This window comes from Alosa alosa, chromosome 19 (assembly GCF_017589495.1).
Source record: "Alosa alosa isolate M-15738 ecotype Scorff River chromosome 19, AALO_Geno_1.1, whole genome shotgun sequence".
In the NCBI taxonomy this organism is placed as follows: domain Eukaryota; kingdom Metazoa; phylum Chordata; class Actinopteri; order Clupeiformes; family Clupeidae; genus Alosa; species Alosa alosa.
This window is the reverse complement of record NC_063207.1, coordinates 16,540,999-16,565,364: the sequence shown is the minus strand read 5'-3', so window position 1 is coordinate 16,565,364 and position 24,366 is coordinate 16,540,999. Positions and strand designations below refer to the sequence as shown.

Here is a 24,366-nt window from a genome sequence, read left to right as displayed (position 1 = left end):
ACACCTTAAAATAAGTGTGTGTGTGTGAGAGAGAGAGTGTGTGTGTGGTTGTGTGGATGGTCTGAATGTGTGTGGAAAGCTAAATTACTGGCAAAGGAAACTTTCTCTGTGAAGTGTGTGTGTGTGTGTGTGTGTGTGTGTGTGGCGTGGTGCTTGGAGAAACCAAATCTATTGTGTCATTCGTCATTTGGTGTATAATAACACTTAACCTATTGTTGGCTTTTTGTTACAGTGATGATGGTAGGAGGTGTTAACAGTGTGTGTGTGTGTGTGTGTCCACACATGTGTGGGAGCATGCAGCTGCTCTTGAGGGTGAGGTGTGTGTTCTGTTATTACGGTCTCATGATCTCCCACACAATAAAAATGTGTTGTGTGTGTGTGTTTGTAGGATCATCTGAACGTGTGTCCATACTATGAGGTGCCATGTCCACTGGGGAAGTGCCAGGAACGTATGATGCGGAAGGACATACCGGACCACCTCAGCTGGAAATGCAAATACCGGGAGACCTCTTGCGAGTTCTGCAAACACAAAATGGCACTGACCGAACTACAGGTGTGTGTGGTTTGTATGTTTGAAGTGAAGAGAGTAGTTGGTCTTGAGTGTGTGTATGTGGAAAATGCATACATTTGAGGGGAATAATTCTGTGCAATTCCTTATGTCACAAGTGTGTATCTTAATGTTTGCCCATTGTTGTGGCTAAAGGACGTGTGTGTGTGTGTGTGTGTGTGTGTGTGTGCGTGTGTGTGTGTGAGCATGTGCATGCATTTCTTGCATCCTTGCTGTTCAATATCAATCATATGATCTTTACACACGTGTGTGTGTGTGTGTGCGTGTGCGCACTTACTCAAATGTGCGCAGCACATTTTGATAACGCAGATAATCAGAGCTCATTTCCTCATTCGGGGGATTTTTCCGGTGAATTCTTGGACTCTCAAGCTATAATGCTATTCTCTGGGAATCAAGGGGTTTTTTGGACCTCAGCTGTTTGAGTTTCACTTTCTGTTAGCTGAAAACACACACACATTCACACACTCTAACTGAAAGCGTGTTTTGTCTGTGTTTGTATGTGTGTAAATATGTGTGTGTTTGTCTGTGTGTGACGCTTCCCTTCTGACAGAAACACAAAGAGACAGTGTGTCCTGCTTTCCCAGTGTCCTGTCCCAATCACTGCTCCTTTCCCTCCATTCTCAGAAGCGAGGTAAAGCCCAGTGGTGTCTGTGTGCTGCTGTGTGTGTGTCTGTGTGTGTTTGTGTGAGAGACCATGCTTGACCATCTGTGCCTTTTTATCATCTGGGCCCAAAGAGCACTGTGCCCCTATCACATGAAGGATTCTAATAAGTCTCTCATTCTCTCTCTCCCTCCCTCTCTCTCTCTCTCGGTCACTTTCTGTCTATCTTTCTCTGACACACACACATCCCCTTGATAACTCTCCCCTCTCTCTCTCTCTCTCTCTCTCTCTCTCTCTCTCTCTCTCTCTCTCTCTCTCTCTCTCTCTCTCTCTCTCTTTCTATCTCCCTCTTCCCCCCCTCCAGCTTCCCAGCCACCAGCATGACTGCCCCATGGCTCAGGTCTGCTGCCCCTTCTCCCGACTTGGATGCACTTTTAAGGTTACTGCCACCTCTAACTCACCCACACATTACTCGCATCTAGTGAGACACACGTCCCTTAAAGGTGTAGTCCGCATCTCTAATCCCGCACACAGAATTGAACAGAACAACAGCTGCCAGCAAAGATAGCATGGTAACTCAAGATTGTAGTTCGTAATGCATGTCAGTATTGCCGGTAGTCAGGGGAAATGCACAGCTGATTTCACATTGTTTTCTTCCGTGAAAGGGTCATGTGATAGGAGAAAGACCAATCGGGGAAGGTGACGGGAAGATTACGCGTGTATTATCGTAAATATTTGCGGATTTCCCTGTCCACATTTAAACTCCACAGCGGGAGTTTTCGATCTGAACTTGGCCAGCATCGTTTTCAAACCGCTCCGTCTCGAGGGCTTGAACACACAGGTGTTAGTATTGATGAGAGAGTTTGGATTGAAACGGAAACGGAATAATGTAGAATGCCCACTTATGGTCACATTCAGTGTTTGACCCTTGCAGACCTCCAGCTGCCCACTCTGTGTACGCACAGAAACAAACATAAACACTGATGTTTGTTGTACGCAGTCCTAGCTTTCCAAATGGGAAACAAAGTGGCTTGGATTGAGCTGTATCCCACTAAAGCCCATCAACAGCCCATTGCTTCAGGGACACAGAAGGGAGGAGTATCATTTGATTGGCTGTGGAGTGCCAATAACAACACATTTTGCCAGAATCTTGAATCCAGGAATGTGGATTAGTGACAAGTCTGGCTAAGTTACCAGAACATCCCCATGGTTTCATTCTGTCTGCAAAACAAAACCAAAGAACTCTTATTATCTCCATGAAGAGCTGTAACACCTTATTCTGAGTCAACAGTCCAGGGAAGGGTATATCAAGAATATAGAGTTGTGACAAGGCTGGCTAAGTGATCCCTAGACAGGCAGTTTCATCCAGCACCGTCACATCGCTCCCATGTGGACAGATGCGGTGCTGCAGCTCTCTCGCTCTGACCACACTTCAGCCACATCCCCTCCACATTTGTCAATTATGTCACATGCCCCTCATTTCTCGTATCTCAGGTCAGACAACACGGCAGGGCATGTCCGATAAGCACTGGGGTTATTATGGTAAAAGCTCAAGAAAAAAAAACGCAAACCAGGGTGGTGGTGCTATGTCGACTAGGAGCCAAGAGAAATTTACAGTATTTCTCACATTGGTTTGCAGGAGTGGAACTGAAACCGTTCAAGACATTAAACAGACGTGCAAGAAGTCTGATGTATCCACAACAAAGACACTAATTAATGTGATGAAATCCAGACAACACTAAACAACCCCATGGCAGGATATTGAGTTCACTAATGTGACGTAATGGCCGTGATTTAACTTGATCTAAGTATTGTGGGTAGTTAGGGCAGAAGTGAAAAGCTACGCATTGAATGTTTTGGTGGCCTTGCTGTCCTTTAGCCCCATAATGCCTTACGTTTTGATCACATGGTTTGGCGTACTCAATTGGTCTGCTATCCCTGTGCATGGATGGATTAAGCCTAGTTGTAGACGAGACAAGCTTTTTTTTTTTCAATGGAAGAGGTTCTCTTTACATTTAGGACTGGGCTTAACCTATGTATGGGAAACCGGTCCTTGGCCCTTAGTATGATTTCTATGAGTGTACGTATGTTTCTGAGTGTATGTCCTTGCGTGTTTTTAAGGATTTAATTTGGGTTTGTGAATGGCACACTTGGCATCTGTCTCTGGGCCTGTCAAAGAAACCTTCCTCTGTCTGTTCTTCAGGGTTTGAACCAGGACATGAGAGAACACGAGTCCAGCTTGGCCTCCGAACACCTGCGGATGATGGTCGCCAGGAACACTACACTAGAAGCCAAGGTAAGCCTCCAACCCTCAGAAGTGATCTCATCCCGTGCACAGTGAGCTTTTCAGACCATAGAAATCCTCTAACCCATCCATCTAGTTACTGGAAAATTGATTGAATGGGCACTGAATTTGGTTGCATATTGAATGCCTACTTGTCTGCAACATTACACAGGATGTGTTGGGGGGCTAATAGATTGATTGATCTGTCTGTTACGTGGTGGATGTGTCTGTTCCGTGGTGGATGTGTCTTTGTGTTCTTGGCTGGATGTGTCTTTGTGTTGTGGGCTGGATGTGTCTTTGTGTTGTGGGCTGGATGTGTCCTTGTGTTGTGTATGGATGTCTTTCTGTTCTGGATTTGATGTGTCTTTGTGTTCTGGGGTGTATGTGTCTTGTGTGTGATTTGTACAGTATATGTCTTTCTGAGTTGAGGCAAATGTGTCCTGTGCTGGTTTGGGTGTTGAGATGGCTGTGTCCCTACTCGTTTGTTCAGGTGGAGGATGTGAAAGGGGAGCTCCAGGAGAGGTATAAGGTCCTGCCTGGCCTCAACACCCGCATCACAGAGCTGGAGGCGCAATACGAAGACATGCGGGAGAAGTACCGACAGCTTGAACAGAAGTTAACCGCCATGCAGGTGTGTGTGTGAGGGAAAGAGAGAGAGAAATAATTTTTGTTTAATATATGATTGATAGTATAAAATGTAAAAAGGTGCACAGGTAACTTAAGCATTGCTGTCTAGCACTCTGGACACACAAGAACAATGAAGAGATCTGGCCCATGAGCCAAGTGAGGGTGGGGTGTTGGAAAGCTGCTACTGCTGCTACTAGTGTAAACATGATGATGATGATGGATTACAGATGGCAGACGAATAATAGAATGTGAACTAGGACAGAAAAGTTTAAATAGATCGCTATTTAAACATAGACGGTTGCTTGTGTTTCTAGGTGGCCCGTACAAGTTTAATCCTATGTGTGGAAAACCCAGAATGCCTTACTTGCCTAACTTGTTCAGGATGGTGGTGTGTGCATACAGTAGGCCTTACCTTCTGTTTGTGTGTTTTTGCGTGTGTGTGTGTGCATGTGCGCGCGCCTTTGCAGAAGCTGATGAGCAGCCAAACCGAGAAGCTGCTGGAGGTGGAGATTGAAATGCGGACTTTGCGGGCGGTGCGGGACGAGGTGGAGACTCTCCGGACCTCCTTTGAGGCCATCCGTAACCGTGTCAACAGCCTGGAGCTGGCACGTGGGACTGCCGGCTCCGGGACACACACGCTAGGTCAGTCTGCACACATGGACACACACACACACACGGACCCACGTACACTTGCATTAATCAGTGTGTTACACACTAGAACACACTAAACACACACACACACGGACCAACATTGCATCAGTATGTACTATTGTATGTTTACCTTCTCTACTCCACCTCTTCACCCAAATCAAACATATGGAAGGAAATGAATGGGTGTTTTAAAGCTTCCACTGAATCATCCCTTGTTCAAAAACTTTATCTTGTGGATTTTATAGATTGCGTCTGCGTTAACTGTCTCTTGCATATACTGTCTTGTGTGTTATATACTGTCTTGCCTGTTCAATTTTCAATTTCCTGTAAAGCACTTTGTGACACTTGTCTGTGAAAGCTGTGACATAAATAAACTTGACTTCCTTTCCATGTTTGTCTCTGTAGGCTCCCTGGAGACACAGGTGTCGCGTCATGACGACATGCTATCAGTACACGAGGTGCGACTGGCCGACATGGACCTACGCTTCCAGGTGCTGGAAACGGCCAGCTACAACGGCACGCTCATCTGGAAGATCCGCGACTACAAGCGGCGCAAGCAAGAGGCGGTGGCCTCCAAGACGCTCTCGCTCTACAGCCAGCCCTTCTACACGGGGTACTTTGGGTACAAGATGTGCGCCCGCGTCTACCTGAACGGCGACGGCATGGGCAAGGGCACGCACCTGTCGCTCTTCTTCGTGGTGATGCGCGGCGAGTACGACGCACTGCTGCCGTGGCCCTTCAAGCAGAAGGTGACCCTGATGCTCATGGACCAGGGCCCGGCGCGCAAGCACCTGGGCGATGCCTTCAAGCCCGACCCCAACAGCAGCAGCTTCCGACGGCCCACGGCTGAGATGAACATCGCCTCGGGCTGCCCGCTCTTCGTCTCGCAGCCCGTGCTCGAGGGCGGCACCTACATCAAGGATGACACCATCTTCATCAAGGTCACCGTGGACACCTCCGACCTGCCCGACCCCTGAGCTACGGGGGGGGGTCTGCGTCAAACGTACTCCCCCTCCCCACTTTCCACGGAAAGCTGGGATTAGAGCGGCGGGAAACCCCTCTTTAAAACGAAACACGTGTCCACTAAACAGCAAAGGAGAGAGCGCGAGCCTTATGCTGGGTCGACACAGGGAAATGCAGTGAGGCAAAAGAACGAGCGGTAAAAGGAGAGCATGGACGTGAGCTGAGGCATGTTGATTGATGAAGGTCTTGCGGCAGGTGTGTGAATTGACAGGGGCGAAATGTGGAGACTCCTTAATCTAAAGAATATTTGCGTCTGAGTGTGATTTGTCTGCGCATATTGCGCACTTCTATATGAGAGTGTGTGTACATGGAGCTGATGGTTTAGTCGCCATTAGCTTCCAGGTAAAGAAAACAACCTGCTTTAGTGCTGGAGAACACATTGGAGAGATTGTTCAGAGATGGAGAACCGTATGATTGGCTGATGGCGCGTTGGCTTGATGTCTCCTAGCTCGATGCCTCTGTCGTGCCAGGCTCTTGGTATCACATGTATTAGTCTTAAATATCAGCTTCAGATGCATACTAATGAGAAACTTCTATATGTGGACGCGGACTTTAGCTGTGTTTAGCTGTGGTGTTGCTATGCGACTGTGGGCGGGCGGGTGGCCGGCCGGGACGGTTGCCGGACGCTGCGGAATCGTAGCCGGCAGTTTTGTGATGATGGATCGTAGTCGTCGTGTTCCAGTGGTGCAGTGGAGTGCTGATGTTCAGTGGTAGATGTTGTGACCGTGGTGTTTGATCAGCTGTAGATGGGCCGTCGGGCAAGGGGTGGGGGTGGGGTGTACTGCGGAGGGGGTGGCTGCCTGGGGTGGTTTGTCGTGTTCAGTAGGTGTCCTATAGATGTCTGGTTGTGCATGACAAACGGAGAAGACTCACTGATCTGATTCCACCCCTCGCTCAGCAAAGTCAATCCGTTTTTTTTTGTTTTTTTTCTTCAAAAGACTTTTGTGCAGAATCATTACAGACTCATTACAACTTAGCAGATTTATGCAGGCCTGTGTAGACTGGCCTCGGCATACTGCTATCCTACTACCCACACTCATTATTATGGTAATGTTGAAATCTCATGGATGCTGTGCATCGGAATCTCCATATTGTTTATACACCGAAATAATTATTTGCCTCTGATTCCAGCCATGCGAATGAACATCAAGTTACAGAAAGTTTTATCTCATGGTGGGAAATATTATTTGCACAATTTATGTTTGAATGTGTAACACATTAAAATGTTTTGAAATACAAACAGCCTCTTTTGTGTGATAACCTCTCCGTTCAGTTACATTTTTACATGTATGCTCCTCTCTGTTCAGTTACATTTTAACATGTATGCTCTCTTACCATTATTTTCTATTTATACTTGAGTCCACAACACTTGTGCATCCATTTATATCTGTTGGCCATCATCCTTTGAACATTACTACCTTAACCACGTCTGCTTCATACAGTGTATAAAATGGAGGGTGTTAGACCTGCCTAGGGTACTTTTGTGGCATTGTGCACCAAATGGCTCACCCCTGTAATTTGTCAATACAAAGGTTTGAATGCCTGGTACAATTATACTGATTGGCATTCCAACCCTTCTAGTAGTAGGCCTATAAAGATTAACATTCGCAAGCCAACAGGCCAAGTTAAAGGTTGTGAGCAAGACCGGTATACTGCAGATCTTTCGCTTTGGTTATTGAGGTAGGGGAAATCCCCGCTGTTCAACTGTATTAAACATCCTCACCAGGTGGCGCAGCTGCACAAGAACCCCTGCGTGTATAATGACGCAACATAAACTGAACGACTTTGAAGCACAGCTGCGCCATCAGTCGGTCGGTCTGCAATGTCAGGTCAGTGTAGGGCTGCTACAGTAGCCTAGGCTAGTTGGCGCGTCGTGTTATTCTGCTGACGAATAAACATAGGCCTATGTGACATTCCTACTTCTTTACAATAATCAAAAAGCAAACTTGCACGTTTTCAACAGATTTTTCCCTATGCTTGTGATCAGCAAACGAGTAGTCTACACTGAACGATAAAATCGAAAAATGTTAAATCGATGCATACCTTACTGCAGAGAAATCTAAAGAGCGAAGCATATAGCCTACTCAACATATTATGCTTTGATGTTTTTTTATTTTATTTTACCTACTCGTGTAGGTAGCCTATTAACTAGCTTTGCCTTCTCTACATTCTGTGTTTAAAACATTTTACCAGGTTATTCTCGACTACGCGCACCACTTCATCTGGGGCTGCCCTCTGAAACTGTCCAGTAATTTTCCTCGTAGCATGTTCAGATGTTACGTCATAGGAAGGGTGGTGGTTCAGGCAAGAAATTCAGGTGAGACTCAGTGCGCACACGCATCCCAAGGCGACATAACGGAGTGTCTCTCTAGTACAACACAAGGGTCTGTTGTATGTGCCACGTTACGCATCGGCGCCGGCGGTTAGGCTTGTTGGGCAGCCTACAATAATCTTTAACGTCGCTTTAAAGCTAGGGCTTGGGGAAAAAGGGAAGTTGTGTAGGTCCTCAACCAGGTTTTGAGAGGATCATCATGTTTAGTTGGGCTTCCAAGGAGCAAGGAGGACGAAACAAGGAGGGAGACATGTTTCAAACTGTGACAGAGGGTCTTCAAAGCCTTTACACCAGAAAATTACTACCCCTTGAAGAAACCTACCTTTTCCATGACTTCCACTCGCCTGCACTGGAGGACGCGGATTTTCAGAGTAAACCTATGGTGTTACTCGTGGGACAATACTCAACCGGGAAGACCTCATTCATAAGGTAGTCCTACTCTTTGAATGTAATATATTTACAAAGTAGCTTCTGAAATACAAATCGAGACCATAGTGGAAGAAATGTTGGGATTAGCAGTTTATGCTTACTCACGCAAGAAACACATTTCACTTTTAACAGGGGCGACCTGTTGCTGGCTCCCCTTAACAGCTGTTCTGTAATGTCAGTGGAATAAGTAGCATTGTTTAATTAAAAGGTACTATGACGCTCAGGTGTTTACTCCCTATGCAAGTTTACGGCACCTCACGCTCCAAGTGGCATCAATCGAGTCGCCGCCATCGCGTTAAAAATAGGCATACTTGATTCAGACATTTGATATCGTACCACACTCATGTGACTCATCTCGGCTGTATCTGTGACTGTTCAATTGCTCTTGTCTGGCTATGCACTGATATGCATTAAAGTGACTCGACTTCACCTTAGCTTCTCACGAGGGCACCCCTACTTCAGGTCATGAGATTTTGACACGCAGGAAAGTCAACAGTTCTCAGCACTGCGCGTGTGCCGTAGACGTAGCCTGCTGTTGTCAGATAATAGAGGCTGGGTGTGTACCTTTTCTTGTCAGAGGTTCCTAAAGTGTAGAGTTTCCGTGACCAGCCACACATGTATGCACCGAGGCGAGGCTGAGAGTCAGGTGAACAAAAAGTAAACCTGAGTCCCCATTCAAAGCCTATATATTCTACTTCTGGGTGACAAGTAGTAAATAGTGACTGCTAGTGAGCCTCGTTTGCGCCAGACCAACGAAGTTCACACACACTCTCTTCCCAGGCTTGGCCATTCACCATAGAGTTTTATAAATGGTTTATTCACCATGAGTTTTAAAGTGGTTTAAGGGGAATTGTTGAGTCATGTGGGCTTGCTGTAGCTTTTTATGTTATTCCACCTAAGGCAAATTCTTTGCTGCTGCCTCATTCATATTTCATGAAAGATTGTGCCGTTTTATCAGTTTTGTGTGTGTGTGAGAGAGAGAGAGAGTGTCTTTTCTTAAAGATTATAAATGGGAATGTTTGGTTTGACCTCTTGATCAAGGTCTCTTACCCAAGATATGCTTAATTCACAGCATGGTGTTTGTGCACGTGTGAGTAGGCTATGTTTGTTGTGTGCTTGTGTTGGATCTGCGCAAGAGAGTTTCAGGAAGAGCCAAATGACAAATTACTTTGTTTTTGTCTTGTCCTTGCATCCCGCCCTTTGCTCCAAGTGTGTTTGTGTTGGGGGAGAACAGGGTACTCCTCTAGTGTTTGTGCAGGCTTTGAAGTGAGGAGACAGCCAGTAGTAATTCCAAGAGCACATTGATTCATGTGCTCTGTCCCCATTTATCGTATTATCAGGAAATGGAGCAACACGCCTCCGACCTGCTCTTCCGGAGGGAACTGGAGAGCTCAGTCTCACAGGGCTATTGTGTTTGGTCTGTCATGAGTTTGTCTCTCTTCAGACCATTTGACTTGTGAACATTCTGTTTCCAGATCTGTTGACTGGTCTACCACTATGACAGCAAAAAGGGTTTCCTGGGTTGTGTAACTCTGGCCTCAGATCTGTGGGCTATTGTGTCCCAGTTGAAATGATAGATTTGAGGGGTATGAATCATTCTCTAGTAAACTAGAATTCAGCCACTGACTGAGCTTCTCAATTCTTAGAGCCCTGAAGCATGGATGAGTGAAGGAGAGGAAGGAACTATGGTGGGCAGATTGCAATATTGCTTACATATGTTTCTTGGTTCCTTGCTAGTGAGATGAGTTTCTCTTCTTGTGAAATGTCTCTTTTCACAATATCCCATCCATTTCAATGGCTCATTCATTGCTGAAACATATTATTCATGTCATGACTATACTTTCTACAGGTAGTATGTTTATTTTTTCACCCCTGACTCTGAATAGATCTTATTTATGTTGAAATACATGAAAAACATCTTGTAATTAGTGTTAAGTGTTACTGACCTATCTATTGTGCTCCTTGTAGGTATCTGCTGGAGCAGGACTTTCCTGGCATGAGGATTGGACCAGAGCCCACCACCGATGGCTTCATTGCCGTCATGTACGGGGAGAACGAGGGTGTCATCCCGGGTAATGCCCTGGTCGTGGACCCCAAGAAGCCATTCCGCAAACTCAATGCCTTTGGAAACGCCTTCCTCAACAGGTAAAGCATCACATCACTGCTGATCTCTCATGGAGAACTGAACTGTATAAAGGTCAAAGTTTCTTTGACACAGCACACTCACTCGCACAAAAAAAAACTCCTACTAGTGGCTTTCCACTGTGCCCACACAGGTATTAGCACAGATAGGCACACCTAGAGAAGATCGTAAGGGTGATGAGTGCTACTGCTCCCTTAGCTGATGTCAGGTCCCCAGCTGCTACCAGCAAGGAAAAATGCTCAGGAATTTTATGCTTGGAATAGAGCAGCAGAGTAGACACCGCCAGTGTGCCTTTGCCCTGGAGGAGGGATTTTAATGATTACAGTAAACACACATAAACAGGGGCGTGCTCAGGGGCACAATCGCCAGTAGATATTTTTGTCATGTATTGTAGACCTGCGTGTCTCTATCCCCATCTTCACAGGCTTGGAATGCGGACAAGTGCTCATCCACTAGAAGAATGTCTTTTGGGCTGAAGATGTTGATCCCACAAACTCTCTCTCTCTCTCTCTCTCTCTCTCTCTCTCTCTCTCTCTCTCTCTCTCTCTCTCTCTCTCTCTCTCTCTCTCTCTCTCTCTCTCTCTCTCTCTCTCTCTAGATTGTGTAACAGGGGATTTAGCATCCCGTGTTGTGGCAGTCAGTACTTTCACACAAAAGTGGTTTAATAATAGGCGCAGTTTCCCGTGTTGACTCTTGTTTGCGAAGGTATTTGTGAGGAGTGCATAGGTGCATGCTGTTTTTAGATGCCAAGCTCCCATCACTTCCTCTCTTAGGCCCCCTCGCGCCGTTCAGCCCTGTCAGATGGTTTCCATAAACAAGGTCCCCACTACGCTCGGTTCACAGAGTAGGGAGGAGGTTGCACTCCTACAATCATGGCGACAGGGGGTGGCTGGGATGTGAAGAGGGAAAAAAAAATGTGTAAATATAGCAGCGGGATGGGCAGCCAGGGGTTTCTAGACGGTGTGTGTGTGTGTGTGTGGACATATCTGTGCAGGGGAAACGAATAAGTGTTTCTCTGACAGCTATCCAAGTTGAGGTCAAAGGCGTTCCTGGCGTAGGACCTTTGCTCTTGTCAAGAGGAACCTCTTAACAATACTCTTTGTTTCCCGTACTCGGTTGCGTGCGTCACACTACACATTTGCAGTGTGAGGTGTTTTTTTAAAAAAAAATTATTATTCTCCTTTTCCTCTGCCTAGTCTACCAAGGCTATCCTGAATGAAAGCTGAATAACTCGTACTCTTTATTGGACCTTTTGAAAGTGCCTTTTCAGACTGTTCTCATCCCTTTCTCTTGTAATAGCCAAGTATTGTGTAAGAACACTTGTATTCTCTGATGTTCCTAGGAAGCTGATGAAGAGTCTCAACACAGCATTGGTGCTGCTGGACATGCTATGAGAGATTAGCTATGGTGTACAAGGAACCGGCAGGAACGGAATGCCATTGATGTATACTTTAGCTAGTGGTTTGGTTCTAGATCAAGTTATGACTGTAGTTTTGGCACATACGTTAGTCCTGATCACTCTCAAGAGATGTGGATGAGGTGAGCTGGGACAGTCTTAAATAAAAAAAAAAAAAATGGCTGTCAGTGTGCATTAACTTCTATTGCGGCTTCTGTAGGAGAGACAACACCATCCCTTTGGTCAGTTGTGATTAAGAATAGTTGGAGAGGGATTTCTGACAACTTGAAGGTTATGATCTGACCTCAACACTATCATTGCTCTTGCATATTGTCCATGTGCATTTAGAAATTCCTGAGGTGGAGAGTCAGCTAGCCAGCATACTCTTGATAGTATTTATGTCAAGGTTCCTCTAGCTTAAGTCAAGTCATATCTTAAAGTATGTAAATTAGAGCATCATAGGGAGTTGTCTTACATTGAGTCTGATTGGTTGAATTTAAATATCTTGTGGATGTAGCACAGATAGCTTAAGGGAAGGGTTGAAGAATCACTGAATAGAAATCTGATAAGGCATCAAATATGTTCTGTCTCTCATTGGTTGGCTTTAGGTTAATCTGTTCCCAGATGCCCAATCAGGTGCTCCAGAGCATCAGCATCATCGACACACCAGGCATCCTGTCAGGAGAGAAACAGCGCATCAGCAGAGGTGAGCCACAGCTCTGCTACAACACTATGCAGCAGAGGAAGCAACTGCACGGCACAGCACAGCACCCCTACCCCTACCCCTACCCCTGTTTTTGCTTTCTTGACAGCATTTCTGTTATGAATGTGCTGGTTTGTAATCGAGTTCTTGAAGAAAACCAAAAGTGCCACATTCAGACAGGTGCTGAACTGTTTTTTTGGTAGATTGGACATTCTAGTCTGGAGCCTCAATGTGTGTGATTGTACTCTAGGCATGTACATCACACATTTCACTTGCGAATTAGCCTTACTTTCCAGCGGTTGACATGAAACCAGTTGTGCCTTGCACTTCTTCAATATATCTGTAGAAGAAATGTGATGGTACACTGATACAGTTCAAACAGTGATTTGTCTTGGTGTGATCTCACCTCATTTTAGTCAGTGCAGTTGCTGTCTAATGTGCGTAAGGGTGAGACGCAGACAGTGCATTCTCTGTAGTTTGCTTAGGGTAAGACTTGAAAATCATAGTGATGCCTGAGCCACACACACACACACACACACACACACACACACATCCTGTCCATTCGTCCTCTCCCCGCATACCGTTATCAGATTCAGTACTGTCACACTTTCCCCTTTTCCCTGGTGGAAACATGAGCTTCAGGCCCACCCCCGCACCCCGAACTCCAGCTGTGGATTACCCTCCTGCACCTCTCAGCTCCACACTTCTCCTCTCTTTCTTTCTCTCTCTCTCTCTTTCTCTTCCTCTTTTTGGTAGTGTGTGCAGAGAGGCACCTGGTGGTGTGTGTGTGGTAGGGTATGAGTATGGGCTGGACAGGTGCCAGTGCTCACAGGGAGGTGTGTTTGTGTGTGTGTGTGTGTGTGTGTGTGTGTGTGTGTCTGCGTGTGTGTGTCTGTCTTTGGAGGGGGTAATTGAAGGTTGTTGTTTAAGTTGGCAGTCAAAGAAGGGAAAGACCAGATAAACCAGCAGTCTGTGACGCTGGAGTTTTTCCTGTTGCAAGTTTTATGCTTGTTTGTATTTGATCTCTTTGTGTGGGTTGATTAGAGAGAGTGTGTGTGCTTGTGTATTTGCATGTGTGCCATGCATATGTGTCTTTGTGTGTGTCTGAGCTTATATATGTGGTGTGTGTGCGCGCACTTGTGCGGGCATGTGTGTGTGTGTGTATACATGCCTAAATGCAGGGGTGGAGTCGCTAGGCGTATGATGCAATCAGTGGAGAAGTGAAAGTTCTTGGCTCATGCCTTCAGTGAGCATCTGGACAAGCATGGCAATGGTGTGACCTGCCTGCCATTGTGTGAATGAATAGTTTGGTGGGGACGGGGCAGTCTGCTATGCAGTACGGGGTGTAGTCCTATGTCCGCTCTTTCACAGGTGTGCATGCATGTGGCCGCCTACAGAGCCTTTGCAGTCTTCTGAAGTTTGTTGTAGTCTGACAAGTAATATGTAGTGGTGATATGGAGTGGATAGATACTCAATTTCAAGCCATTGAGGCTTATTAGGCTACTTCTGCAACAAACTGTGTGTGTTTGTGTCAGTAACATTTTGTGTCGTAAGGCAGTCATTACATTAAAGATGTACCAATTCCTTTCGACTACTGTGTTGCTGTGTCCATCACGGAGGTGGTCTTATTAACTGTAGTGCTAACTGTGTTGTTGTCTATCATTGAAGTAGTCTGTCCACTTGTCTAGTGCTGACCGTGTTGCTTTAACCTTCAGCAAGGCAGACAAGTCTGCTGGGGATGCCGTGTTCCTCCAGGGCTCTCTGTGTGTCGCTGCATGTCCGTAAGGTAGCTCCCTCCTTGGCTATGATGACCAAATGTCCTTTGGGTCTGCTGCTGGTGCAGTGGAGTTAGAGGCTGGGGGTTGGGGTGGAGGGGTTTACGGACATGGGGCTCTGGGCGTTAGCACATCTGTTCCTGGTTTTCCTCGTTCAGCTGAGGCTGCATTCCTCCAGCCCGCGCCACTTCACATTCTTCTCATGGCCCATCATCGGGCGGTGGACTCGATCGGGAGTCTGCGGCAGGCGTGTATCTCAAACTCCGTGCGTATCTGCAAGCAGCTCGGTTTTTTGGCTGTGTGTGTGTCATCACTGGACAAATAGCCCTTGACATAGTCACACACTTACGCCAGCAAGTACTGTCACAGATTGCATAGCGCAGCCTATTACAGTAACAGTCTGATGTCATCTTTATGATGTGTTGACAGCCATAGATTTGGCTTACTTTTGTATATGGGACTCAGGATAGACAGCAAAGCCAGTGACACAGTTGTACATCATAGCAGACAGAAGTTGGGTGGCTCATCCCCTCTAGCATGTGGTACCAGTGGCGAAACTGTCTGCAACAGTGGAAGACGCTATGAGCAGAAGTTGATTAAGGACTAAAGCAAGAGATTGTCACGGATAAAAACATAAGATTTTATCTTAAGATACAAATCGGTCTCTAGTCTGTTTGACAGTGACACAAACATTGCACCTTTATCATAATCGAAATGACACATACTCAGGAACATGCAAGTTATGTCATACGAATTAAAACAGGTTTGCAACAAGTCATAACCGATTTTATCTTAACAGCAACATTGACCCTATGTCAATTAATGGGTTTAGGCTTTGGGCTTGGAAATGTATGATTGAATGTTTGAGTGCTTTTGTGAACTGAGTGAACTGAGTAACTGATGTTAGAGTGATTTCCATTGGCCCCGACAGTTCCCACACTAAAAGTAACTGCTCAGGGTCCCGCCCAAATAAGGACTTGGCATGGGGGGGCCTGCATCACTGACCTCCTATGTAATCGCTGCTATTGTTGTTCCAGCAGCCAAGTTTCCTTGTCTATACAGGGTCATTTGGAAAACGTGTTAATTGCGCCAAGGGCTGCTCACAGTCGTCGCAAAACTGTGGTCGACCTTCCTTCCAAAAGTCAAGAATGAGAGAGGTCACAGTAGTGCTTTTTGTTCAAGCACGCTGCCCCTCCCCCCTAGCATGTATGTGTGTGTGTGTGTGCACTTAGTGTATCTTCATGTGCACTTGTCATTCATGTGCATGTCGTGTCATGCGTATGCCAGTGTGCATCTTGTGTGCATCGTAGGTTCTGTGACGGTTTTGCTGTGTTTCGGGGCAGTATTGTAAGCAGTTATTCCTGTTGGGCAGATTTATTCTCTGTGAGCTCCACCCGACACAAATCAGTCCGTGGGTCTGAGCACAGTTCATCCCTGTGTCATCGGTCATCCGTCTTAACCGTCTGCTCTTCTTCTTAGCCTTTTCCTGCCTCTCCCTCTGCTACACTCTACACTATATATCTCGGTGTCCAGCTCCTTCACCCCAACACACACACAACACACACACAACACACCACCGCCAGCGCACCCCAAAAAATTTTTATTTCCTCATCCTTCCTTCTTTCACTTCCCTTTCCACATCTGTTTTGTTCTAAGCGTGTTCATTATCGGTTATTTCCCTGTCACCCAATCCCTCTGCCTGTCATTAATTATGAAAGAGTCTAGCACACCTTGCATGTTATTTAAACCTGAGTGCCTGCTGGGCTTGGTCAGTGACATTGCATGCGGCCTAAATGTGCTTTGCTCACTGAAAGCAATCTGTCTGGCCTGGCTGGTCAGGCTAACTGCAATCTCTTGATTCTTGGTGAGATGATTAAGACCAGTGTTTGGATTGCATACATGCATGGGTGTTGATGTGGGATCCATTGACAAACACTTTACAATTTAGAATGGGAGTTTAGGAAGAGAGTATGGGCTTTCAGGGAATAGTGGCACCAGTGGAATGACTCACAGATGTGAAGGCACCCTCCCCTATATCTGGGTTTGTCTTAGAGAGTGTTAGAATACCCTTCTAATCAAGCTGAGAATCTGGCTGTTATCTTGCTGTGAAAGCTGTGTGTGTGTGTGTGTGTGTGTGTGTGTGTGTGTGTCACAATACACAGAGATGTTTAACAGTGTGTGAACCTCACCCTATTTCATCAGTTTAAATATTTGCCAGTGACGCCACATGCAGGACTTTCAGTGATGACCTGTGGTGTTTCTGCGGTGTTGTCTGCATGGTCAGTAATAACCTGTGGTGTTTCTGCGGTGTTGTCTGCATGGTCAGTGGAAGGTCTGACTCCATGCTGCGCTTCAACACCTGACAGGGGGCCTCACGCTGGATGTTTTGACACTGCTGCAACTGTTTGTCAGGATGTGTCCCCTCCTAGAATGCAAACACTGCCAGTCCATCTCTGCACGTGTGCAACACAGTCATCTCACACCACAGTCAGTGTCCGCATCACTCACTTGGGCAATTTCCCCCCCACACACACACACACACACACACACACATACTCATACTTCATCTTCATCTCTGACTTCCTCTTTCTCTCCCTGATAGGCTACGACTTCTCCGAGGTGCTGCGCTGGTTCGGAGAGCGCGTAGACCGCATCATCCTGCTCTTTGACGCGCACAAGCTGGACATCTCCGACGAGTTCTCCGAGGCCATCAAGGCGCTGCGCGGCCAGGACGACAAGATCCGCGTGGTGCTCAACAAGGCCGACCAGGTGGACACGCAGCAGCTGATGCGCGTCTACGGCGCCCTCATGTGGTCGCTGGGCAAGGTGATCAACACTCCCGAGGTGGTGCGCGTCTACCTGGGCTCCTTCTGGGCCAAGCCGCTCCAGAACACTGACAACCGGCGCCTGTTTGAGGCCGAGACACAGGACCTGTTCCGCGACATCCAGAGCCTGCCGCGGAATGCCGCCCTGCGGAAGCTCAACGACCTCATCAAGAGAGCCCGTCTGGCCAAGGTGCGCCCCAACCATGCCTTCATATCTTTCCCTGGCTGAGTGAAACTGTTATTATTATTATTATTACAATCAAGCACACTTACTCTGTCATGTAAGCGTAGGTGTCCGGAGCTGTCGGGTCACATCTGGTTGCGCCATACGTTAGTTTTGTCTTTGCTTTATCCCATGTCCCCACTTTATCAGTACACTACATTTAAACCCATACAATCACACCTCCTTGTCTCCCACCCCCCTACAGAGACAGAAATGAAAGCAGAGGGATCAAGTTTTCTGTACGCTACTTTGCCTTTTAACTCTCTTATTGTTATTACCAGAGACAACTGGCTGATTTTATGAAATAAATAAATAATGGAATAGATGAAGGTTAGCACTGAATATGAGTAAAGCATTGAGATTGGCTACAGTAGATGTTAAAGGGTGAATGACCCCTCCTGTCAGCATGGTGCTGCGAGTCCCAAAAATGATGATTCTGCCCAGACCTCATAAGGTGGAGTGTTGATGAAACGTGACTCCCATGTGAAACCAATTATCACTACAGCTCGAGTTCCTCATCTCCACTCTGAGAACATAACGTTGACCCCTGTACTGTGGAGGTATATCATCCCAGCGTGTGTGTGTGTCTGTGTGTGTGCCTTCAGGGAGACCGGGTGTAGGGGAGTGAAACTGGTACCAGAGACTGGCTCCTGAACTCCGACCCATCACTTACAGACCCACACACACACTCGATCACACTCATTTCAAGTGTGTATGCTCCCCGAAAACCTCTTGTACATTCTGACATAACCCACCATCACTCATGCCCTCACGCACACCATTCATCTAAGGCACACTCTCCCCATTGGTAAACACAACTCTTACGCTTGCTCACTGCGCTCTCATAAGACGGGCCCTTTTTAAAAAAACAGCCTCTTATCTCTTCCGCAATATTTTCCAGCTCGGCGGCGCAAACAGGAATCCGCTGGGGCTCCAAATTCCTTCCTGCGGCATGAAGGTCCACGTGAGGTAGAAGTGGAGGCTTTAGTGACCTTCTCAGCCTCTCTCTCGACCCCACCTCCCTGGCACACTCACACTTACAAAGGCATGCACACACACACACACGCACACGCATACCTACTTTCCCCTGCTCTCAGCTGGCTCGCCCTGGCACAGGGTGTGTGTGAACGTGTGTACTCTGTGACGTGTCTCTTACCACCTGACCCCCCCCCATCTGTTTAGCCCTCAGCCTTCCCCCTCCCCACCTTGGTGCCCCAGGGCCTTATTTTTTATTTATTTTTTTCAAAGAAGAATAAACATTCCTGACAGGGGGAAGACACACTCTTATTTTGGCTCCTGCCGAGAGAGCGCTTCCTCCATTATTGAGGAAAAGTTTTGAGTAAACATTGGACCGGGACGTTTCCCCTCTGGCTACACTGCTGCTTCGGGGGGGGGGCAGAGAGTGACCAGAGGTGCGTGAACGACTCCATCAAATCCGAGGCCACTCCGATAACTCCATATCGCCACAAAGCACAGAACAGAAGGTCGGGACCTGAGAGCAATAATAAATTGCTGTCTGAAAGGCATCTATTAATAAGAGCCACTCTGCACCTAGTGCTTGTGCTGAGCTCTTGTCGACGCAACTGCTTATCACAGATGACGTAAAAGAGCAGTGGTCATAGAACCTCTTCTCAGGCCTCTCTAGTCAAAGCCTCTGATTGGTCATGTGTTATGTTGTGTTCATTCATGTATATTAGCGGCAAGCTTATTTTTGTTCATTTTGTAGGCATATGCAGTGGTCAGTACATTTCAGTTTTCTCCATGTGTTGACACCCTTTCCTTATTTCTCTCCCTTTCTTTCCACTTGACCATGTGGCCGTTCTCAGGTGCACGCCTACATCATCAGTTACCTGAAGAAGGAGATGCCGTCGCTCTTTGGGAAGGAGAAGAAGAAGGAGGAGCTGATCGCTCGTCTGCCCGAGATCTACCTCATGCTCCAGAGGGAGTACCACATCTCGCCCGGAGACTTCCCCAACGTCACCAAGATGCAGGTGAGCACACACGTCCGACCCTGGCCAGTCCTGGGCTGGCTACCGAAATGTCCCTGATGCCTATTGTAGATCGTGGTTGTCAAGAGCCTCCCCATAGCGCTACAGGTGTATCTATAGGTTTGAGTTTTAGTTCAGTGGGAGTATACCTACTATATATTATTGTCCTGCTGGGTCAGAATGAATGACACTAAGCACATCTCATTTCTTAATATGTCCTTGAGTCCAGCAGCGTTGTTGCATTCCTTCCTCGTTTCCTTCATTCCTGTGTTGTGTATCAGAGAGAGGGGCTAGGGTATAAGAAAGGCAGGAAGGAAGGGAGGATTGATGTATTGAGTATTACCCATGGGACCTTGCAGGACCCCTGCTGTAACCAACAACACATCATCAGTAGGGTAAAACTAACTTGTCTCACGACGGTCTAAACCCAGCTCACGTTCCCTATTAGTGCGTGAACAATCCAACGCTTGGTGAATTCTGCTTCACAGTGTGGCTGGCCACCACAGCCTTAATTATCTCCCATTCCTCACCATCTCTCATTCCAACACTGCCGCCACACAAGTAACCTTTTCACCCCTTAGCTTAGCTGAAATCTGTAAGATCTTTACAAGTGTTCGGATCCTCCTGTTAAGGAAAGAAATCACTCCTCCGTCCTGTCCCAGAACTGTAAAGGATTTAGTAGTCCACCAGCGAATGCGATTTATGGGTGAGAGGGGGTTATTTCTCTCCACATTTTCAGGAGGACTTTCAACATGAATTTATGCTCATGACCACACGTGTGTAATGTGAGGGAGTGCAGGCATTAGCCAAAGCCCTGGAGAGCACATCAGAGTGGACCAGGGCCCAGTGTAATCCAGTGGGGATGTGTGTGAGTGTGAGCTGGCCAGTGTCGGGCTGGGGAGTTGAGGAAAGTGAAGCTCCATTAAGGTTGATGTTTTTCCCACCCGCCCTTTGGCCGTGGCATGAAAGACAGAGCTTTTGGAGCTTCAGTTCCTGGGGAGCCAGAGGAGCTGCCAGCCGAGCTGAGCTGGGCTCAGTGGAGATGACTGTCCAGGAGGACCCAGTGACCGCATCCTCTCCGGGCCACTCCTGAGAGGCCTTGCCATGGGCGTCTGCCTCCAACAGGCTGGGTCCTCTGATGGAGGAGCTCCGAGGAGCTGGGGAGAGTTTGGGTTTTGGGGCAGAAATGTGTGTGTGTGTGTGTGTGTGTGTGTGTGTGTGTATTGGAGTCTGGAGGAACGCCCTCTCTCTGATTAGGAACAGAGAGCTGTGCAGCTGAGAGCTCCCTAACCAGGAATTGTGTTTCCTGCACAGATGACATATTGTGTGTGTGTGTGTGTGCATGTGTGGGTGAGTATGTAGATGTGCGCGTGTGTGTGTGTGTTTTATGGGGTTTTTGTCGTTCTCTTTTATCTGTGTGTGTTTGTGAGCCAGCAAAGCAATTGAGTGTCCATGTAACACAACAGCTGGACCACCCGTCCCAGTCCCACTCACACACACACAGACTCTCCTGGTGTTCTGCTCAGGGTCACTCAGCTGTTCTCCAAAGGGGAGGGTGGAGGCGTGTGTGCTCAGGGCCAGGGGCTATGGGAAACGGACCTGGCTCACACTCCCTTGGAGAGTTTTGTAAGCTCTGACTGCATGTAGAATGGTTCTGAAAAGATATGCATGAGCATGATTGATAAATTATTCAGAATCATTTGTCATGATGGCAATCTTAGGATAAAAGGATTAGATGTGCAATGAAAGTTGTTTTGTTCATGTCTGGTTTCTCTGACGTGTGTGTGTGTGTGTGTGTGTGTGTGTGTGTGTGTGTGTGATCCCTCTACAGGAGCAGCTCCAGCACTACGACTTCAGCAAGTTCCCGTCGCTGAAGATCAAGCTGGTCGAGTCTGTGGACAAGATGCTGAGCAACAAGATCTCGGGCCTGATGACGCTCATCCGTGAGGAGGAGAGCAAGCATCCGGCCAAGATAGTGTCAGGCGGTGCCTTCCAGGGCTCTGAGGACAGTCCGTTCGGCCGCGGCTATGGTGAGGGCATCAGTGCTGGTGCCGACGCCGATGAATGGATCGTCCACCGCGACAAGCCACGCTACGACGAGATCTTCTACACGCTCATGCCCATCAATGGCAAGGTGACGGGCGTTAACGCCAAGAAGGAGATGATGAACTCACGCCTGCCCAACACGGTGCTCGGAAAGATCTGGAAGCTGGCTGACTGCGACCACGACGGCATGCTGGATGACGAGGAGTTTGCTCTGGCACAGCATCTCATCAAGGTCAAGCTGGAGGGCTACGAGCTGCCCAATGAGCTGCCCTCGCACCTGGTGCCGCCCTCGCACCGCAAGGACCCCACCGCCGACACCCTGTATAACCACCAGGAGGACTGATGCATGCTGGGTCGGCAGAACCGAGAGACTCTTCTTGGCCCATAGCCTTCACAGCCTCTGCACTGTGGAACTGTTCACTTATCATTGTTTATTTTATATAGGTCAAATGCAGTTGATTTTATGTAGTATCTATTTTTCTTTTGCTCCTTTTTGTATACTGTTACTGTAGAAAGTGATATTTTTACATCTCTGTCACAATTGCTCGCTGGATGTGGTGCGTTACTGAAGGTGATTAGGCAGATCGGCTCAACAGATGCCCCCGGGCAGTGTGCTGGCCCTGGTCTGGTGATGGCGATATTTGCCTTTCCTCTCTGAACTCTGAGCTCGTTCGAAGAGCCAACCAAATGCTTCAGAAGCTTCCCAGGCCAGACTGGGTGCAGTCTTAGAGCATTATTTGAGTGGAGAACACAACCTCATGACTCCTAGAGTTTGTTCTTGCATTGTGTCAGGCAGGGCAGAGCTGTGTGAGCCCTGTGTCATAAGAAATGCTGCAGCTCCAGACGCTTGATACTTTGGCCTGCATTCATTTCAGTTTTAAATGACGATACATGTCATACATTAAGTAATAGATAATATATTAGTAATTAATACTAAATATATATCAGTTAAAAAAACTTTGTTTATATTTTGCTGTTTAGCATTCCATTGTTAAATGTCCCTCTGAAATGGTCAATTTCATGTAACAAAATAGATGACAGACACAACACTTTAGTGCACTCATTGTAGTTTACGCATTTGCCTTAGTCCGTTGCTCTAATTTCATTCCAAAGCAAATTCTGCAGTAAAAACCAAAGACAGAGAAAAAATGACAAAAATTGTTGTTACAAAAGTCAGAAATGTTGTTACAAAAATTGTTGTTACTAAAGACAGAGATTTGTTGTTACAAACACAAGGCTGAATAAGAACATTTTATTTCATTCTAACAAAAGATATTTCAAAGGTCAATTGCGGTCATTTCTTCATTTTGTACTTAATTGACGCCTAAATACATTATGTATATAAATTATATGATTAGTAAATATATACATTTGGTAATGTATGAATTTTAAGATTAAATTTGTCATTCTCTCCTTTGGTCATTCATGGGGGAGTGCTGGTCAACCAGACGCCCCACTGGGTGTCTCATTTCCTGTACAGAAAATTGCTGACAGTTTAAGATTTATAAGGAAACTGAAGTTCCACTTCCATGTTCTAGGAAAGGAAACACAGACCTGCTTAAATACAGACATGAGCCTTTTTGTTTATTTTGTGAGATTTTTTTTTCTCTTTCAGTTCTTTTAATACAACTCTCATTTCTTGAACAAGTTAGACGTCATACTACAGGCGATGGGCTCAATTTAGTTAAACTCCTCTTAAAAATAACTCACAAAAAGAATGCTTTGAACCCTTCGCTGTGTGACGTGACGACCTGAGACAAGCTCAGAGCTGACTTAGAGATGTGACGATGTGACGATAAAGGGAAAAGGTTTATCTCCCCTCTAGCACTGTGACTGAGACCCCAAGCACTTTCAGTAACACCTTCACACATGTGCATCTACTCTGCTGTTGCCAAAGTTATAAGTGTGTTATAAGCCCTGGGTGTTATATGTAATATTCACACTCTCTCACTTTCTCTCTCTCTCTCTCACACACACACACACACACACACACACACACACCAACCACACTTTCCTGAGGCATGTGTTTATGAAGGGAAGTGCACTGTCCCCTGAACACACATCCATATATCTGCCTTAAAACCCTTCTCTAAAAACTGCTGACATTGATTAGATTTAGGCCGGTGGTGGTCTTAGCTACATTCAATTGTGTGACCTGACCCTTAAACCTTAAATCTGTTCTTATGTGTGCCTTGAAATCACACAGCGTGCTTATTTGGCAGCTTTCACATGTAAAGGATTTTGTGTCTTATGTGTTTGGTGGGCCTGTTTTTAAAGCAGTCATCTCAATGAAGGGCGCTGCATGTAGGCTACTATTGTTTCTTATAACTAGTTAGTACCATTCAAATGCTATGAGTTGGTGCAGTTTATCCATTCCTGTAATCTTGTTCACTATTTTTTTTTTTTTTTTTTTTTTTTTTTGAGAATCTGTCATGGAGTTGTTCTGCCGATAACAGCCTTAAGAAAGGGAGACGGCTTCTGTCCTCTGTCAACCTTTCTGGAACATGGACTGTTGTGATTATGAATGTATGAATATTTTTCCTTCTAACAAATTGTATTTGATGTCAGTGCCCGTTAAACAGGGTTACAGAATGTGGATAGTAAATATGTGAAATAATAAATATGCGTTTGTCTCTTTTTATTTTAATTACTTTCGTGGTTCATGGCATCAGTTCATAGTTATCTTGCTGGATTGGAGAATTTTGTACTAGACAGCTGATATCTTCTGTTGTTCTTTGCTGTATAGATTAGA

General features: G+C 46.4%; 2 protein-coding genes across 3 annotated transcripts in view; both read left to right on the top strand.

Moving 5' to 3' along the window:
* The window catches only part of traf3 (TNF receptor-associated factor 3), a 16,285-nt gene extending 9,291 nt beyond the window's left edge, over window positions 1–6,994 (top strand). Inside the window, exons 5-11 of one of the 2 annotated variants that reach the window (XM_048227357.1) lie at window positions 389–553; window positions 1,119–1,199; window positions 1,534–1,608; window positions 3,373–3,465; window positions 3,944–4,084; window positions 4,548–4,722; window positions 5,137–6,994. In XM_048227357.1, coding sequence (XP_048083314.1) covers window positions 389–553; window positions 1,119–1,199; window positions 1,534–1,608; window positions 3,373–3,465; window positions 3,944–4,084; window positions 4,548–4,722; window positions 5,137–5,708 — 1,302 coding nt within the window. In that variant the 3' untranslated portion in view covers window positions 5,709–6,994. The remainder of the gene's footprint in view (window positions 1–388; window positions 554–1,118; window positions 1,200–1,533; window positions 1,609–3,372; window positions 3,466–3,943; window positions 4,085–4,547; window positions 4,723–5,136) is intronic. The other variant, XM_048227358.1, reaches the window with a different exon arrangement.
* Window positions 6,995–7,570: 576 nt separating this feature from the next.
* On the top strand, window positions 7,571–24,235 carry ehd4 (EH-domain containing 4). The gene is made up of 6 exons (XM_048227359.1): window positions 7,571–8,515; window positions 10,484–10,660; window positions 12,663–12,760; window positions 17,135–17,547; window positions 19,407–19,571; window positions 21,400–24,235. The coding sequence occupies exons 1-6, from the start codon at window positions 8,286–8,288 to the stop codon at window positions 21,955–21,957; spliced, it is 1,641 nt and encodes a 546-aa protein (XP_048083316.1). The 5' UTR covers window positions 7,571–8,285; the 3' UTR covers window positions 21,958–24,235.
* Window positions 24,236–24,366: the final 131 nt, after the last annotated feature.

What these genes read in the sequence shown, in the direction of transcription:
- ehd4 (XM_048227359.1), top strand. Translation starts at nt 8,286, where the DNA reads ATGTTTAGTTGGGCTTCCAAGGAGCAAGGAGGACGAAACAAGGAGGGA. An exon ending in GGAAACGCCTTCCTCAACAG is followed by an intron (nt 10,661 to 12,662) that starts GTAAAGCATCAC and finishes GGTTGGCTTTAG; the next exon opens with GTTAATCTGTTCCCAGATGC. An exon ending in AGAGAGCCCGTCTGGCCAAG is followed by an intron (nt 17,548 to 19,406) that starts GTGCGCCCCAAC and finishes GGCCGTTCTCAG; the next exon opens with GTGCACGCCTACATCATCAG.